This window comes from Saccopteryx bilineata, chromosome 2, assembly GCF_036850765.1.
Source record: "Saccopteryx bilineata isolate mSacBil1 chromosome 2, mSacBil1_pri_phased_curated, whole genome shotgun sequence".
NCBI lineage: Eukaryota > Metazoa > Chordata > Mammalia > Chiroptera > Emballonuridae > Saccopteryx > Saccopteryx bilineata.
In genome coordinates this window covers 189379379-189395852 of record NC_089491.1, presented here as the reverse complement: position 1 = coordinate 189395852, position 16474 = coordinate 189379379, and the positions used below count along the sequence as shown (strand labels likewise).

At 42.4% G+C, this 16474-nt stretch overlaps 1 protein-coding gene across 3 annotated transcripts in view; it reads right to left on the bottom strand.

Annotated features, from left to right (window-relative positions):
* Window positions 1-16474, bottom strand: part of FLT1 (fms related receptor tyrosine kinase 1) — a 314728-nt gene that overhangs the window by 129676 nt on the left and 168578 nt on the right. For all 3 annotated transcript variants that reach the window (XM_066258944.1, XM_066258943.1, XM_066258945.1), the window contains one exon: window positions 5439-5545. In XM_066258944.1, the coding sequence (XP_066115041.1) occupies window positions 5439-5545 (107 nt within the window). The remainder of the gene's footprint in view (window positions 1-5438; window positions 5546-16474) is intronic.

Sequence of the window (16474 nt, the reverse complement as noted above, 5' to 3'; positions counted from 1 at the left end):
GTCACAGATTATTCTTGTTTTTATTGTGATCTTGTTGGAGCTTTTACTTGTGATATTGTTTTGTTTTGTTCTTTGTATCTGGTCGGATAACCCCCTCTAGTATTTCCTGGAGTGGTGGTTCTCTGGTGATAAATTCCTTCATCTTCTCTATATCTGTGAATGTTTTTATTTCCCCTTCATATTTGAAGAAAAGCTTTGATGGATATAGTATTCTTGGGTGGAAGTTCCTCTCTTTCAGAACTTTAGATATTTGGGTCCACTCTCTTCTGGTTTGCAGCATTTCTGCTGAGAAATTTGATGATAACCTAATGGTCCTTCCTTTATATGTTGTAGTCTTCTTTTCTCTGGCTGCCTTGAGGATTCTTTCTTTGTCATTGATTTGTAATAATTTCATTATGATGTGCCTGGAGTAAGTCTGTTTGGGTTAAGGTAACTCGATGTTCTGTTTGCTTCTTGAATTTGAGGCTCTAATTCTTTCTAGAGGCTTGGGAAATTCTCATCGAGTATTTGTTTGATTATGCTCTCCATTCCTTTTTCTCTCTCTTCTCCTTCTGATATATTCATTATTCTTATATTGCTCATTCTGATGGATCAGACAATTCTTGTAGGATTTTCTCATTTTTTAAAATTCATGAGTCTCTCTCCTCTTCTCTCTGTAGTATCTGTAGTTGCCTGTCTTCTATGTCACTAATTCTCTCTTCTATCTGGCCTGTTCTATTAGCTAAGCTTGTCATCTCATTTTTCAGTTCATGAATTTAGTTTTTCATCTCTGTTTGCTTCCTTTTTATAGTTTCAATTTCCTTGATGAAGTATTCTTTTTGTCCATTAAATTGTTTTTGAGCTCACTAAATTGCCTTTTAGAGCTTTCTTGTATTTCACTACTTTTAGTACTTCAATTTTGAATTCCCTGTTATTTAATTCCAAGGTTTCCAAGTAATTAAAAAATATTTTTAGAGATTTTTCATCATATCTGAGCTACGTCTCTGTCTTTTGTATCCATGATATTTGATTTCTTTTTCCTCAATGGCATAACACCAATAAGAGATAATTAAGAAAATAAAATAAGAGTTGAAAAAATACAGTAAAAAAATGAAAATTCTATAATGATAAGTGGGACAGAAACTACAGAGAACAAGAATCAGAAACTGAGGAGAGATAATAAAAGAGAGAAAAAATGAAGTGAAAAACAAGCAAAATTCCACAAAGAAAAATATGAGTCCAAAATATAATAATTTGATGATAAATGATGATTGGATCAGAGCAATAAAAGAAGAAGAAAAAGATAAAGGAGAAGAAACAAGAAGGGAGAATAAAGAGAAAGAAAGGACAAAAACAAAGTACAAAAAAAGAGGAAAAAAAACGAAATAAAGTTTTCTGAAATGAAAACTCACAAAAAACAAGAATGAGAAATGTAACAACAATGGATAATGTAGTTCAAAAGGAAAATAATAAAAAAAAGAAAAAGGAAAGAAGATAAAAGCATTTAAAAATGTAAATTTTTTCTGGTTTTGAAATGTAGCTTCTTTCTTTTCTTGGCAGGTGGTGCTGTACTACAAGTTTTGCCTCTGTGAGCCTCTTGGGCAGAGGTTTGCTGGTGTGTCGCTGTGGTAATGATGTAGGCTGGGCCTCAGTTCTGTTGGCAGGTGGGGCTTGTTAGGGCTTTGCAATTAATTATCTGGCTCTATCAATGTCAGTCTCAGTTTTCCAGGCACCTCTTCGCACATCCCTCCCACTGGAGCTAGCAGCCTGGAGATTTAACTGTGGGGTCCACCTCAGCTACTGTCCTTGCAGCAAGGGAACCCTTGCACAGCCAGGTCCCCCTTCCAGCACTGCTCAAAGCACAGTTCTGGGCAAGGCAGTGGGAACCAGAGCCACTGCGAGCTGACAGTGCAGGACACAGACCAAGGTTCAAGTGCCTTTCTGTTACACATAGGCAAAATTCTATGGGTTAGTGGGCATATCTAGCATGTCTCAGTGTCCCACGGTTTCAATCTCCATGAGCTTTTCCTGCTTGTGCTGCTTGGTAGCCCACCACAGGCTGTGTATATGTCCAGCTCCCGTGACTCCAGCAGTGCACACAGATGGATGTAGCCGCTATTCAGGTGCACAGTGCAGGCATTCTCAGACTGAGGGTCTTGGCCGTGCATATGCCTGGCGCTGGAGATCGTGGAGCCAGGAATGCCCAAAGATGCTGGTGCCCATGAAACTGCCTAGCATTGATAATCTTCGGCTAAGTACTCAGCCCATGTGCATGCCCGCTCGCTTCTGGCACTGGTGATGTTAGGTGGAGCTGCTAGCACAGCGCAGGTGATTGTGGAGTTGGGAATGCACAAAGACGCTGGTGCCGGCCCATGCGGGAACCCTGTGCTGGTAATTTTAGGTGGATCCCACTGCATGTGAGTGTACCCAGCACCCGCGATCTCAGGCAGAGCCAGTGTATTCTTTCTTTTGTTTGGATGCCTACTCTAACTCAGCTCCCTCCTCACTATCTCAGTCTTTCCTCTTCACCCGGCTTCAGTCAAAAGTGCCCCTACCTCAAATCAGTGAGGAGCCCTGGCAGATTGGCTCAGTGGTAGAGCATTGGCCTGGCGTGCAGGAGTCCCAGGTTCGATTCCTGGCCAGGGCACACAGGAGAAGCGCCCATCTGCTTCTCCACCCCTCCCCCTCTCCTTTCTCTCTGTCTCTCTTCCCCTCCTGCAGCCGAGGCTCCATTGGAGCAAAGTTGGCCCGGGTGCTGAGGATGGCTCCGTGGCCTCTGCCTCAGGTGCTAGAATGGCTCTGGTCGCAACAGAGCAATGCCCCAAATGGGCAGAGCATCACCCCCTGGTGGGCATGCTGGGTGGATCCTGGAGTGGCGCATGCGGGAGTCTGTCTGACTGCCTCCCCATTTCCAACTTCAGAAAAATACAAAAAAAAAAAAAATCAGTGAGGAAAGCGAAATGCCCCTTCCTCCATCTTATATATTCAGTCACTCTTTCACACAATCATACCTTTATCTGGTGTGTGTAAATTTTGGGTGCTCCTACAGTTTTTTTTTTCTCTGTGTTTAGTTGTTGAATTTGTTGAAATTTCAAGGGGAGAGATCAGGAATGTCCCTCATACCACCATTTCTCTGACCAATTTCTCACACTTATAATCATCTGCCTTTGCTTCACAACCCTCCTCCCTGCTCCAAGGCTCCCTATTACCTCTAGAACAAGACTAAATTCCTTAGTGTAGCCTAAAGCCTTGCCTGGTCAGACATCATAGCCTTGCCTCTCCTCTCCTGCCACACTTCATGCTTTACTCTGCAACCACACATTCTCACGGTGTCCCTCCGACCTGCCCCAGCCTCACAGATGCTCCTCTCTGCCTGTAATGCTTTCTCCTCCTTCTTTGCCTGACCACACCCCTTATCATCTTTTAATCAACTCATTCTAGTTATACTTTGCATTTTCTGTGTATTTGATTAAAGCCCTAAACTGTACACTGTAGCATTTGCTACACCCTGTCATCAGAGAGCCTTACGGAGCCTGGCACTCTGCATAGAGCAGGCACTCAGTAAATATGTGAGGCTGGAATGAATGAATGAGTGTTGGCTCTTTACCCACCAAACTTCAGAGAAGAAAGTCGTGCTATAGGCCAAATTACAGAAACCTGATGTCCTGAATTACAGCCTGACGCTCACACTCCAGAACTGAATTTTATCACAGGTGCAGGGAGTAGGGAACAGCAGGGCACGTCTTTGTGTTTCCATGCTGTGCAGGACAAGTTAGAGCTGGGTCTTTGTTTTGCTTTTTTCTTTTTGCTCCTTGGCAGAGAATGAGGTTAAGAAAACTAAGGATTCATAGGTCTCATGCTGAATTTAACTGAAAGACTTTATTACATATTTTTATATAAAAAATATCCTTTCGGCCCTGGCCAGTTGGCTCAGTGGTAGAGCGTTGGCCTGGCGTGCAGGGGTCCTGGGTTCAATTCCCGGCCAGGGCACACAGGAGAAGTGCCCATCTGCCTCTCCACCCCTCCCCCTCTCCTTCCTCTCTGTCTCTCTCTTCCCCTCCCGCAGCCCAGGCTCCATTGGAGCAAAGATGGCCCGGGCGCTGGGGATGGCTCCTTGGCCTCTGCCCCAGGCGCTAGAGTGGCTCTGGTCGCGGCAGAGCGACGAGGGGCAAAGCATCGCCCCCTGGTGGGCGTGCCGGGTGGGTCCTGGTCGGGCGCATGCGGGAGTCTGTCTGACTGTCTCTCCCCATTTCTAGCTTCAGGAAAAAAAAAAAAGAAAAAAAGAAAAATATCCTTTCTGTCCCTGGGAAATATTTATTGGTCTATTGCTCTAGCTTTTCTTCTGAATATCTCACATTCTCTCTCTCTCTCTCTCTCTCTCTCTCTCTCTGTATATATATCTCGATATATATCTACCGGAAAGTTCTGTTCGTTTTTGGAATAAAACAAAACACAAATTTTTCTTACCGTCAATAAACTTTATTAAATAATATAATTGCCATTATTATTAATGATTTCTTGCCAGCATGAGGGCAATTTATATATCCTATTTTTGAAAAATGTTTTATCTTTTGATGCAAAAAATTGAACCAGTGCTTGTTTGATATCTTCTTCATTTTTGAATTTTTTGCCCTTCAAAAAATTTTGTAAGGACAAAAACAAGTGATAGTCGGAGGGTGGTAAGTCCGGGGAATATGGTGGATGCGACAGACATGCTTCTGTAGCGTTTCTTCCTTGTTGAAATTCGTAAAAATTACAGTGGCGTAAATGAACTTTATCAGTAGCCATGGGTACACTTTGGCTTCACACATAAGACTAACATGAATCAACTTTGTTTTAGTTAATTTGCTACGTCAGTATGTATACATTAAGTGATAAAAATAGAGAGGCACACATGCGCCAAATAAACATGTGCTTACGTGTCGAAACTTGTTGTGACAGAAATGGACAGAACTTTCCGGTAGACCATATATTAGTTGAGATGAAGGAAAATAGTCAGGCAGACTCTCGCATGTGCCCCAACTGGGATCCCCCTGGCAACTCCATCTGGGGACAATGTTCAAGTACCGAGCCATTTTTAGTGCCTGAGGCTGATGCACTCCAATGGAGCCATCTTCAGTGCCCAGAGCCACGCTCAAACCACTCAAAGCCACTGGCTGCAGGAGGGGAAGAGGGAGAGAAAGGGGAGAGGGGGGCGAGGAGAAGCAGATGGTCACTTCTTGCCTCCCTGACAAGGACATCCATACTCAGGCTGACATTCTCTCTATTGAGCCACCAACTAGGGCCAAGAAAGCCATTTTAATGATTTATTTTCCAATTTTGCCCAGGTCAGAGGTAGGAACCGGAGGTAAGGGGAAGGAGAGGGTCTAACATTTGTTTAGTGCATGTTACGGACATCAGGTGAGAATTTTAGAATACTATTTAAAAAGGAGCACAGAACTTATCTGAAATTTTCTTACCCTTTTCAGTTTTCGTATAAAGAGAGTTAACAGGAGCCAGAAGAGGGTTGCAGCCACACAGGTGCATGTCAGAGTGATTAGCTCCAGGTTTGACTTGTCCAAGGTTCCTGGAAAGACAGAAACACCAAGATAGTGCTAAGCAGCAACTCTCAAATTCAGGGTCTCTGCGATTTTATAAAAGAGGTCCAGTGTCCCTAAAAGGCCCGTCATGGTGAACGCAATCTGTTGGCGCAATAGTTTGTATGGGGGTAGCTCTGCCTTTCCCTCTGACCCAGGCAGGGGCCACGATCTTGTCAACATAAACTCACACATCAATGAAGTCTTTCCAGAAATTTTGCTGTGGAGTTTGCAAACATCATAATCCCAGTAATAGCTAATTAAAAATCAGAGAAGAAATTTAAAATGGGGGGAAAAAATTATAGCAGGAACAAAAGACCATTAAACTGCTAAGTTTGGATTATGTTAAATCTCCCTAACGGATTTTAGAGGAACTTCTAAAGAAAAAAAAAATGACATAAAAGGGCTCTTATAGGACTCACAAAATTCTTCAAAGTAGATTTTAAGAATAAAAATAGAACTCAAGAGCTGTCAAATTGCCGGCTCCCGTTTTGGCACACCAGGCGCAGTCAGCCACATCCTGCTCCCTCTGCTAAGGCTCATTTCTGCCCTTCTCAATGGTCAGCCTGCAGGGGCCAAGTGAGAAGTAGTTGCCAGAGTGGTATTCTCCCAATCACCTCATTTCCCAGAACCACAGAGATCAAAGCTGAGCACTGTTTCCCAAAGGCCTAGAGTATTCAAGAGGAGCCTCAGAGAGGAACTCTTTGGGGTTTGTAAAGGAAAGCCCCAGTGGGCTAGAACAGTTGTTTTCTACTTTATTATTATTATTATTATTATTATTATTATTATTATTATTTTAAGTGAGAGGAGAGGAGATAATGAGACAGACTCTTGTATGCCCCCCAACTAGGACCCACCCAGCAACCCTTGTCGGGCTGATGCTTGAATCAACTGAGCTATCCTCAGCGCCTGGGGCCTCTCAAACCAATTGAGTCACTGGTTGCAGGAGGGGAAGAGAGAGAGAAGGGGGAGAGAAGCAGATGGTTGCTTCTCTTGTGTGCCCTGACTGGGAATCGAACCTGGGGCATACATATGCCAGGCTGATGCTCTATTCACTGAACCAACTGGCCAGGGCCTGTTTTCTATTTATTATTAATAGTGACCCAAGTGAGCAACTTCCCAGGAATTCCTGAAGTAATGTCCTTATCCTTTAACTTCATTAAAAGGAGGCAGAGGCTTAGTATTAAGTCAGGTCAAAAAGAATTAAAATTTATTCTTTTTAGAAATGACGGTGTGGATGGTATCATTTATTGAGCTCTTACATGCCGAGCCATCACAACAACCCAATGAAGTTGGTGGCAATAAGTTCCCATCTCTTAGATGAGTATGTCGTCTTGTTGGCTCTTGATTTCAATTCAACAAAGATGTCTGAATCCTTAGGTTCCAGCTGGAGGGGACAGGAAGATGAATAAAGGCAAGTTGTCCTTCTTAGGGTACTCAATCACACACCAAGCCAAGGGACTTAAAGCAAATACAAAGAAATTAGATAAAAAGAGTATCTGAGGTTGAGGGAACCTAACACTTTTGGAAGAGGTGACATTTGAAATGGATCTGACCTAAAGAGATGAAGACAGGAGGGGCATAATAAGGCAGAGGGAACAGATAAGTGGAAACCCAGAGTCAGGAAATGATAGGGGCTGATGCCAGTGTAATGCAAGGTCTAAGACAGGACCAGACCACAGAGTCTGAGCATCTGTGTAGAAGGCTTTCTGCCCTGAACAACACTGAACACATGAGCTAGAAACCAGAGCCTCTTCCTTCTTCTCTTATCCATTCAGCCACCAAGTCCACGGACTTCCTGTTGGCTGTTGTCCCTGCAGTGTATCGTTCAGTTTAGAGGGGAAATCAGCATTTTTCTCTATCCTATACATCACAAGGTTCTGCCCATTCTACTTCCATAGCTCATGAAATTATCATCCTGTCCATCCTCACACAATCCCTGCCTGAGCTGAGACATCATCAGTTCTCACCTGGACACCTGCATTAGCTTTCTAACCAGCCTTGATGCCTTCCTGTCTTGCCTCCACACTAGCCAGAGTGACCTTCTTCCTAAATCACAGATTTAATTCTATGACTCCTCTGCCTGAATTCCATCTTTGCCACTGCCTCCCCCACCATTGTCAGGATAAAAAAATCCTTAGATTCTATGTGTGCCACCTTTTCTATCTCCTCAGCGTTCACTTCCTGACCTCCCACATACCCCAGTCACATTAGAATACTTGTAGTTTCTTAAATATGTTGGCCCTTCTGCCCCTCTGTGCTTTAGCCTTTGCTATTTCTCTACTGCAGTGTAAGCTTCCCAGAAACTGAGGCCACATCCAGTGGTGGACTAAGGTTGGTTGAGTAATTCCACAATCCTCACTCAAGCAAAATTCGCATGTGTTTGTATGCACGTACACATTTAAAGAATCAACCCATTTAAACCATCTTCAAGATGAACTTATTGAAAAAGAAAGTCTGATTTAATTGATTCTTGTTTACTGAATACTAAAATGAAAATTCTACAAGATGTAATGTAGCACCCATGCTTTATCTGCTTTGACAGCTCAATCTCTGTCTTTATTTGGAGAGTATCCATTAGGCTGGAGAACTGACTTAAATCAGCAACCTCTCTTCCTATACAGCTCTTGGATGCTTTCTCACAGGTTAACATTCACCCACCAGTGTGATGAGAGCCAGCATCAACCTGCTGTGACAGCTGATGAGTTCAGTGCATGAGAGAGCCCAGCTACACACGGAAGGGAAAGGAGGCCAGGGGAGATGTGGGTGGGATTTGACAATGACTAGGAATTAGCACAGGGGCATTATTCCCATGTGGTGTGTGGTTTCAAACTGGTGTAATTTTCTGAGGCTTATTGCAATATTAAAATTGGCCTTCAGCCTGACCCGTGGTGGCGCAGTGGGTAAAGCGTCAACCTGGAAACACTGAGATTGCCGGTTCAAAACCCTGGCTTGCCTGGTCAAGGCACATATGAGAGTTGATGCTTCCTGCTCCTCCCCCCCCTCTCCCCCCCCTTTCTAAAATGAATAAATTTAAAAAATTAAAAAAAAATTGGCCTTCATGCTATTTATGAAACTTTTAAGGAATCTCTATACACCAATTTGGAGCCCTTTTTGAGGAGAGTGATGTATGGAGACCCTGTATTGGGATTAAATTTGAAGTTATATTTTCAAGAGTAAGTTTGGGTAAAGGTATTCAAAATCAGTCTTATGTGCCATCAGTTCTGTAACATACTTTCGTTGCACCAAATTAAATCCTTAGATCAAATAGGAATTTGAAGGCTCAGAGAACCATTTGGGTGACTCACTGGTTAGTCTAGGAAAACACAGTACAGAAGGTTTTGTTGAAATGGGATTTGGTTGATCATATTAACAAATAATGGTGTTAAGTAATATTGTAAAAGTTGCCATTATCTGAGAGACACTATTTTAAATGTGAGAATTCTTACAACAACCCTATAAGGTTGTATTACCATTCCTAACATCCACTCTGTAGATGAGCAAACTGAAGCACCAGGAAGGTTGGTAATTTGCCCAAGGTTACATAGTTCACAAGAAGTGACACACCTTGTCACAAGAAGTGACACATCCTGCTCTAGCGTGGGGTCTCTTCCCCACCAGGCTCTGCGGCCTTACAGCTGAGAGGTGAAGCATCAAATGGTTCACATGAACCCAGTTCTGAGCTCTGCCACCTTCTAGCTTAGTAACTTTGCACGAAGTCCAAAACCCCTGTGAGCCTCGGATACCCATCTGTAAATAGGAAAATATCCTGATTGGATTATTGCAAATGTTAAGGAGGTTAATGCATACTATATGCTTTAAAAACTGTACTGCATGTTCAATAAGTATAAGATATTATGACTGAATTCCATCACCATTTTTTGAATTCTTGATTGAGGTCAGCTTTATGTCATTGTAGATTTGCAGTTTAGCAAGCAGCCATATCCAATCCCCAGCCCTCCTGTGTAAAATTAGTGGGCAGCCAGTTCAGCTCTCTGTTTTGAGCACTGTTCTGTCCTTGGAAAACCTCTTCAAATCACCAACACCCATGAGAGGAGTAAGATCAATCACCAACATCATCATGTGAATGAGTTTATCACATCCTCCGAGGGGCCTGGAGAGCCATGGGAGTGAAGGTGGAGGCAGGGTTCAGGAAGAGAGCAGTTGAGGTGGAGGCTGGCCAGGGATGGGGAGAAATGAAGACCGGAAGCTGGGAGGGTGACAAAAGAAGGACTGGACATCCCAGACAATTTGGGTTTGATCTTTTTCTAGTCTTTTCTTTTGGAATTCTATTAAAGAACATAGTGTATACGTCCTGCTGTGCGAGCCTTTCCTGAAATGTGTTCATGTGCAATTATTGGGTACAAAATTGACAAATGACACACTCAATGCCATTTCATTCTTGTGTTTGCAGTAACTTTGTATCTGCCAGTCACCCTCAAAAAAATGTTTAAAACTTGTCACCCTGTTAATTTAATTTTTCTAAATAAAATTTTCTAAAACTGTTTAAAATGATGCTTATTCTTCAAGTTGTTTTCACCTGTGTAATTATAAATGCTGTCAAAATAGCATCTCAATAGCAAGGCAGAAGTCTGTTATAAGAATGTATTTATACATATTGTGATTATTACTTGCAATGATAATTATAAAATATAGTTTATCTTAAGTCCTTGGGTGAAAATGCACCACACTTTCATTGCAACAGTCCCATTGAGTTCCAGGGGCTCTTGAATGCTATATCAATTTCCGAAATTATTTTGGTTAGTAACAGTTTTGGTGTTGTTATTTTTAATATTAAAACTTCCCCTTTGAGAGCTCCAGGTGTGCTGACGTGCAGTACAAACCAAACAAGACCCACCATTATTTAAAGAAGCTACTTTAACTCTGCCTTTTCAGATACAAAAATAACACATTGTTTTATCTATGAGTATAAGAATCCTTTCTCAAAGAAAATAAAAAGAGCAGACAGTTTCCTTCCTGGATAATTCATGAACCTTTTTAAATCTGTTAAACATAGCCACAGACACAACTTACTCTCCTGGTTTCATTTCCTAACTCAGCCTGACAAGGTAGGTCAGTGGGAAGGGTCAGTCTGCATACATTAGGAAATCAGTCTAATGCCAGGGAACATTTCACAGGCACCAGAGAAGAATGCTTTAGACCTAGGGCAGAGGTCTAATTTCAGTGATAAAATTACTAAGCAGGTACTGCATTCAACTGATCTGAAGAGCATCCAAAAATCAAATTTTTATTCAGTGTGCCCAAAGTACTTTCATTCAAGGTGGTATCTAATTCCTAAGGTACACAATATTATCAACTTTCAAAACATTTTCCTACTCAAATTGATAGATATTCTTAAAAAGAGCTGAGACCTGCCTCCTTGAAACTTCTCCACCATCTCCCTTCCTTGGTCTGTCCTTCGGTGTGTCACAGAACAAGTTACAGCTGTCCCCGGTCTGACAGTTTGATAGATATTTGAAGGAAACAAGCGTGTCAGCCCAAGCTGTCTTCTTTTTAGACTAAACATCCTCACTTTCTTGCACTGTTTCATCGTTACCCTATTAAGACTATGTTTCCACCTATTTATGCTTTGCTTACAGATGGGTACAATGCTTGCTGATTGCAGATCAGGTCATCTGTTTTCTCAGCTAACCACAATTTTTAAATAGAAAGTTTGAGGCCCTGGCTCAGCGGAAGAGCGTCGGCCTAGTGTGCAGGAGTCCCAGGTTCGATTCCTGGCCAGGGCACACAGGAGAAGCGCCCATCTGCTTCTCCACCCCTCCCCCACTCCTTCCTCTCTGTCTCTCTCTTCCCCTCCCGCAGCCAAGGCTCCATTGGAGCAAAGATGGCCCGGGAGCTGGGGATGGCTCTGTGGCCTCTGCCTCAGGCGCTAGAATGGCTCTGGATGCAACAGAGTGATGCCCCAGAGGGGCAGAGCATCGCCCCCTGGTGGGCATGCCGGGTGGATCCCGGTCGGGCGCATGCGGGAGTCTGTATTACTGCCTCCCCGTTTCCAGCTTCGTAAAAATGAAAAAAAAGAAAAAGAAAGTTTGAATACAGCCATTACTTTTAAAGCAGAAGCAAAAAGTTATAAAAGATAGTAAGGGAGAAGGCAGAAAAAGCTATGAAAAGCAGACACAAAAACTCAGAAAAGTATGGCATTTAGGGGGCAATAACCAGTAAAAAGAAGAATGAATATATATATTCATTCTTGGCAAATAAATAAGTTGTTAATAACAAATATACATATATAGTGTGTGCATATATAGTGTCTGCAGCCATATTGTAAACTATACTATATATTTCTCTAAGTGATATTAAAAATTAATGCCATGTGAGGGAAAAGAGATCACGAATTGAAAGTGCAGATTCCTCATAAAATGCAATGGACTAGACCAGTAGTTCTCAAATTTTTGAAGTCGGGGCGCATTTAAAATCCTACAAATAATTGTAGGTGCACTATACACAAATTTCTGAGAAATATGTTATAATAATTTAGTCAAATATTAAAGAAAAAAATATAAAGTCCAAGCGTGCTTTTATGATAATTAAATGAAATAAATACAACAAAATTAAATTTATTCTGACATTAAAAAACATTTTTATGTTACATTTTTTGTTATGCTTTTTAGAATTCATAAAAAAGAGGGGTTAAAAGAAAAAAAAAACGACAAAAAAGTTATCTTTTTATATATATAGATACATTCTTAGTAAGATTTAGTAAACTTGGCAGGTCCTGGCATAAATGTGTTAAGTTTTTTCATTCTTGTGTTTATGAGAAACATGAGCCTGATGTGTCCTAGAGGTTTCTTCAATGTTTGGGCATATATTTGAAAGGCAAACTCTCATTTCCTCATCAATACATTGAAGAATTCCTCTCTTTTCACTCTTAATTGTGTTGAGTGCAGAAAACCCCCACCATACATTTCATCTTAACTTTACACCAAAGGATAGAAGAAACTTGCCTCCAGTCTTTCCGGGGAACATGGGGGTAGTGTAAACAATACAGCACCACAGCTTAACAGCCTTTTGCAACCTAATCAGGCAAGTGAGGTGGGGGGTTGGGCAGACTGTCAATTTACAGCCAATTCCCCACACCTCTGTTCCCCCGAAATCTAAACTCCAAAATCCCTGTTGGTTTTTTGGTCCCCAACAAGCACATATTTCTCTGGAATATCATAGGGCGCACCTCAAAATCTTCTAGGGTGCACCAGTGTACCCTGGTGCACACTTTGAGAACCACTGGACTGGACAATAGGAAATACGATAGGAAAGAGGATATTGATGTAGAAGGTCCAAAGTTGCTTCATAAATTGCGGTCCTTGTCCTGCCTTACTTATCTTGGCAATCCATCATCAAAGAAGGCCTCCTCTAGAGACCAGGTCACCACATCTTTTTTGCTCTATGAACATCTTTAGGCCTTGTTAGCAGCATTATGTAGTCTGTTTTATACAAACTAGTGTTTCCACTTTGCCCTCAGGAAGCACTCAAATGTTTATTAACCTGGTTCTAATAGTTTCTGTGCACCTGACTCTCCTTCCAACTAGGTCTTCAAAGACCACTGAGGGTAGTCTATCATGGTTTACACTTCCATATCTTGCATTATTCTTGGCAAATAAATAAGTTGTTAATAACTAATTGAATTGGACTTATCTCTTTTGCCCCAAACAATATATTGGTGTATTTATTCATTTCAGATATTGAGTGGTGGTTTTCTAAATAGATGACTCCAATAGACCTTTACCGAGTGCTCTGGGATGGTCAAGTGAGTAATAGGCAATGATAAGCATTGCATTACAGGGACATGTCAAGTGCCATGGGAGCCCAGGGGGAAACAATGACATGATAGGTAATTGGGTGTATAGAGAGCTAATTTTAAAGAATGAATGGGCTAGTCCAGGGGGAGAACAAGATGGGCAGGAAGCCTGCCCAGACAAAAGTAAATGATGAGTAGAGGCAGAAGACTGGGAGGAGCACAGCGTGTTCCCTGAATCACAGTGGTGCAGGCCAGCTGGAGTGCTGGCAGAAGGAACAATTCTGAGTAAGGCTGGAGGAGGAGCCTATGGAGGACCTGCACGGCTGGATGAGGGGCACAGGCCATCAGGAAGTGCTGCAAAATTTGAAGCAAGGAAGCACCATGCCATAAGACCACTCATTTAGAAAGATTACTCTGGATTTGGGAGTGTATTGGAGGGGTATTAGAGGAGTAGATAGGCTGTTTGCGATGCTGAGAGATGATCTTGAGAGATGTTAGAGATCAGATGTTAAGGATCTTCCCTTTCCTCAAAAGCAAATCATAGACGCTGATAAAAAAACTTTGAGAACTTACCGGTGACAACAGTATTCTTGTCTGACCTTTTAGGAAAGCATAACGTTAGTGGGAAAAGGAATTAGTGTGGGAAATCTAAACGTCGGTAGAGAGAAAACCAAATAACAGGATAACTGAGTTAAAAGATCAATTTTATGCTGAAGCCTGGCTGACAAGTTTCTAAGGCACTTCAGAAACAAGAAGAATGGAAGAAGGATGCAAACTTATGGTTTCCAAAAACATGTGTTCAAGTCTCAGCTTCACTGCCTATTCGTTGTATGGCTTTAGGCAAGTAGTTTAACCTCTTTGAGTCTCCATCTTCCCATTTGAAGACTGAAGTTAATATACTGTTTCCTTCTTTGGACTCTTATGATGTTAACAGGATAAGTATATTAGGTGCTTAAAACTAAAGATAACTAAGTAAATATTAGTCTCTTGCTAATGGGTACAGGATATAAGGATTTGTCAAATATGGTTTATCATTTACTGGGGAAGAAAAGTATATCAATGACTAATAATCAAGTGCAGAATAAAACGAGTCTGACTAAAGACCCAGGAACCATGTGTGGGAGAGTAGAGAAGAGAATGAGAACATCTGACTAGGCTGTTCATCCTGGAGGACAGGGCAGGGTGGAAAGCATCTACATGGAAGATAAGGAAGGTTTGAATGGAACAGGGAGTAGGCCCAGATGGAAGGCCTCCCAGCTGTGTTCACAGCATTGCCCACCCAGACAGGAGTGGGTCCAGATACCTGTCAGGGAAGGGCAGCTATGTGGTGAGCCAGAGTGAGCCATCACAAATCTGCCATTACCTGGCTGTACGATTGAGGTTAGTCATTGCACTCCTCTCTGGGTTTGCTAACAACTGCTTTGTATCCTGCAGGGCTGTTGTGAGGATACAGGGAAGTACCTTCTGCACTGAGGGTTAGGAGCCTTCCTTGCTCTCTGCTGCCCCCTCAGATGGCAGCCCCTCCTCGGCCTGTTGCGGCTACTCCCTGATAGTCACGTCTAGAGTCCTTGTTAAGAGATAAATGAATGGTCCTTTGAGGAAGGGGGTGTTAAAGAGAGATTCATACTTAATAAATGGCTTTCTCCCTGTGTAAGCAGAAGAGTTGAAACAATACTTTAAAACAAAGAAATAGGACCATCATTGAGAGTATTTGGGAATTTTACCCTTGACTTTTTCTGAAAAGCATAAATTTGTGGTGGAGTACTTTCAGATTTTTTGGGAGACTCTCCAAAATCATTTCCTGTAAAACAATGGGATGATGTTCTCTTTTAAAGGAGTCTGAATTCTCAGTGTTACAGTCTTTAAGCAAAGGAAGTTTCCAGGGCAGAAGAACTGGTGTGTACTGCCTTCTGCCCAGTTCTGCCCTAGAAACACTTGCATTCTCTGAAGCCCACTGGGAGCATTTGGAAGTAGGCTACTGAACAAATTTCTCCTTTTCATGTAAAATCTCAGATATTTACATCTAAGAGGTGCCTGTTTAATGTTTTATGATGCTGGAACTGTTATGTTTGGGGTGATATTTGGCACCAGAGAAGTGAAATTGAGGTCTAAACGATTTTCTAAACAGAAGCCGTATGGCTACTGCATAGAAGGGTTAGGCTGTTGTAAGGCACCAAAAAGCTGAAAATTGATATTCTGGGAGGAAAGGTCAGGCTTTCCTATCAGGCTTTCCGGTCCCATCTCTCCTTTAGGGAGGGGAGGGAGAAGAATGGAGAAGTTTCTGGCTTGCAAGAACAATGGGTCATTCAGTTTTAAATCTTCTTTTTTATTTTTTTTTATTCTTTTTTTTTTTTTTTTTTTTTTTTTTTTTTAGAGAGAAGAGAGAGAGACAGAGAGAGACAGAGAGGAGAGAGAGACGGGGGGAGGAGCTGGAAGCATCAACTCCCATATGTGCCTTGACCAGGCAAGCCCAGGGTTTCAAACCGGCGCCCTCAGCATTTCCAGGTCGACGCTTTATCCACTGCACCACCACAGGTCAGGCCAATTTTAAATCTAAAATAAAGGTTAACCCAGAAACTGCTTCTCTTTCAATAGGAGGCAGAATTTACATACCACCTTGCATTGACTGTAGTTCCTCCCCCTCCCTAGAATCTTGAGGGTAATATACCTCTAGGCTAGTGAGGGAAGAGGAACCCTGAAAGATATGTAAACATCTTTGATTGTGTTACCTTGAAAGTCTTATATATATATATTAAGTCTTATATATATAAAAATATATATATATAATATATATATATTTTTGTATTTTTCTGAAGCTGGAAACGGGGACAGACAGACAGACTCCCACATGCGCCCGACCGGGATCCACCCGGCACGCCCACCAGAGGTGACATTCTGCCCACCAGGGGGCGATGCTCTGCCCCTCCAGGGTGTCGCTCTGCCCGACCAGAGCCACTCTAGCGCCTGGGGCAGAGGCCAAGGAGCCATCCCCGCTCCAATGGAGCCCTGGCTGCGGGAGGGGAAGAAAGAGACAGAGAGGAAGGAGGGGGTGGAGAAGCAAATGGGCGCCTCTCCTATGTGCCCTGGCCAGAATTCGAACCAGGGTCCTCCGCACGCCAGGCCGACACTCTACCGCTGAGCCAACCGGCCAGGGCCTTACCTT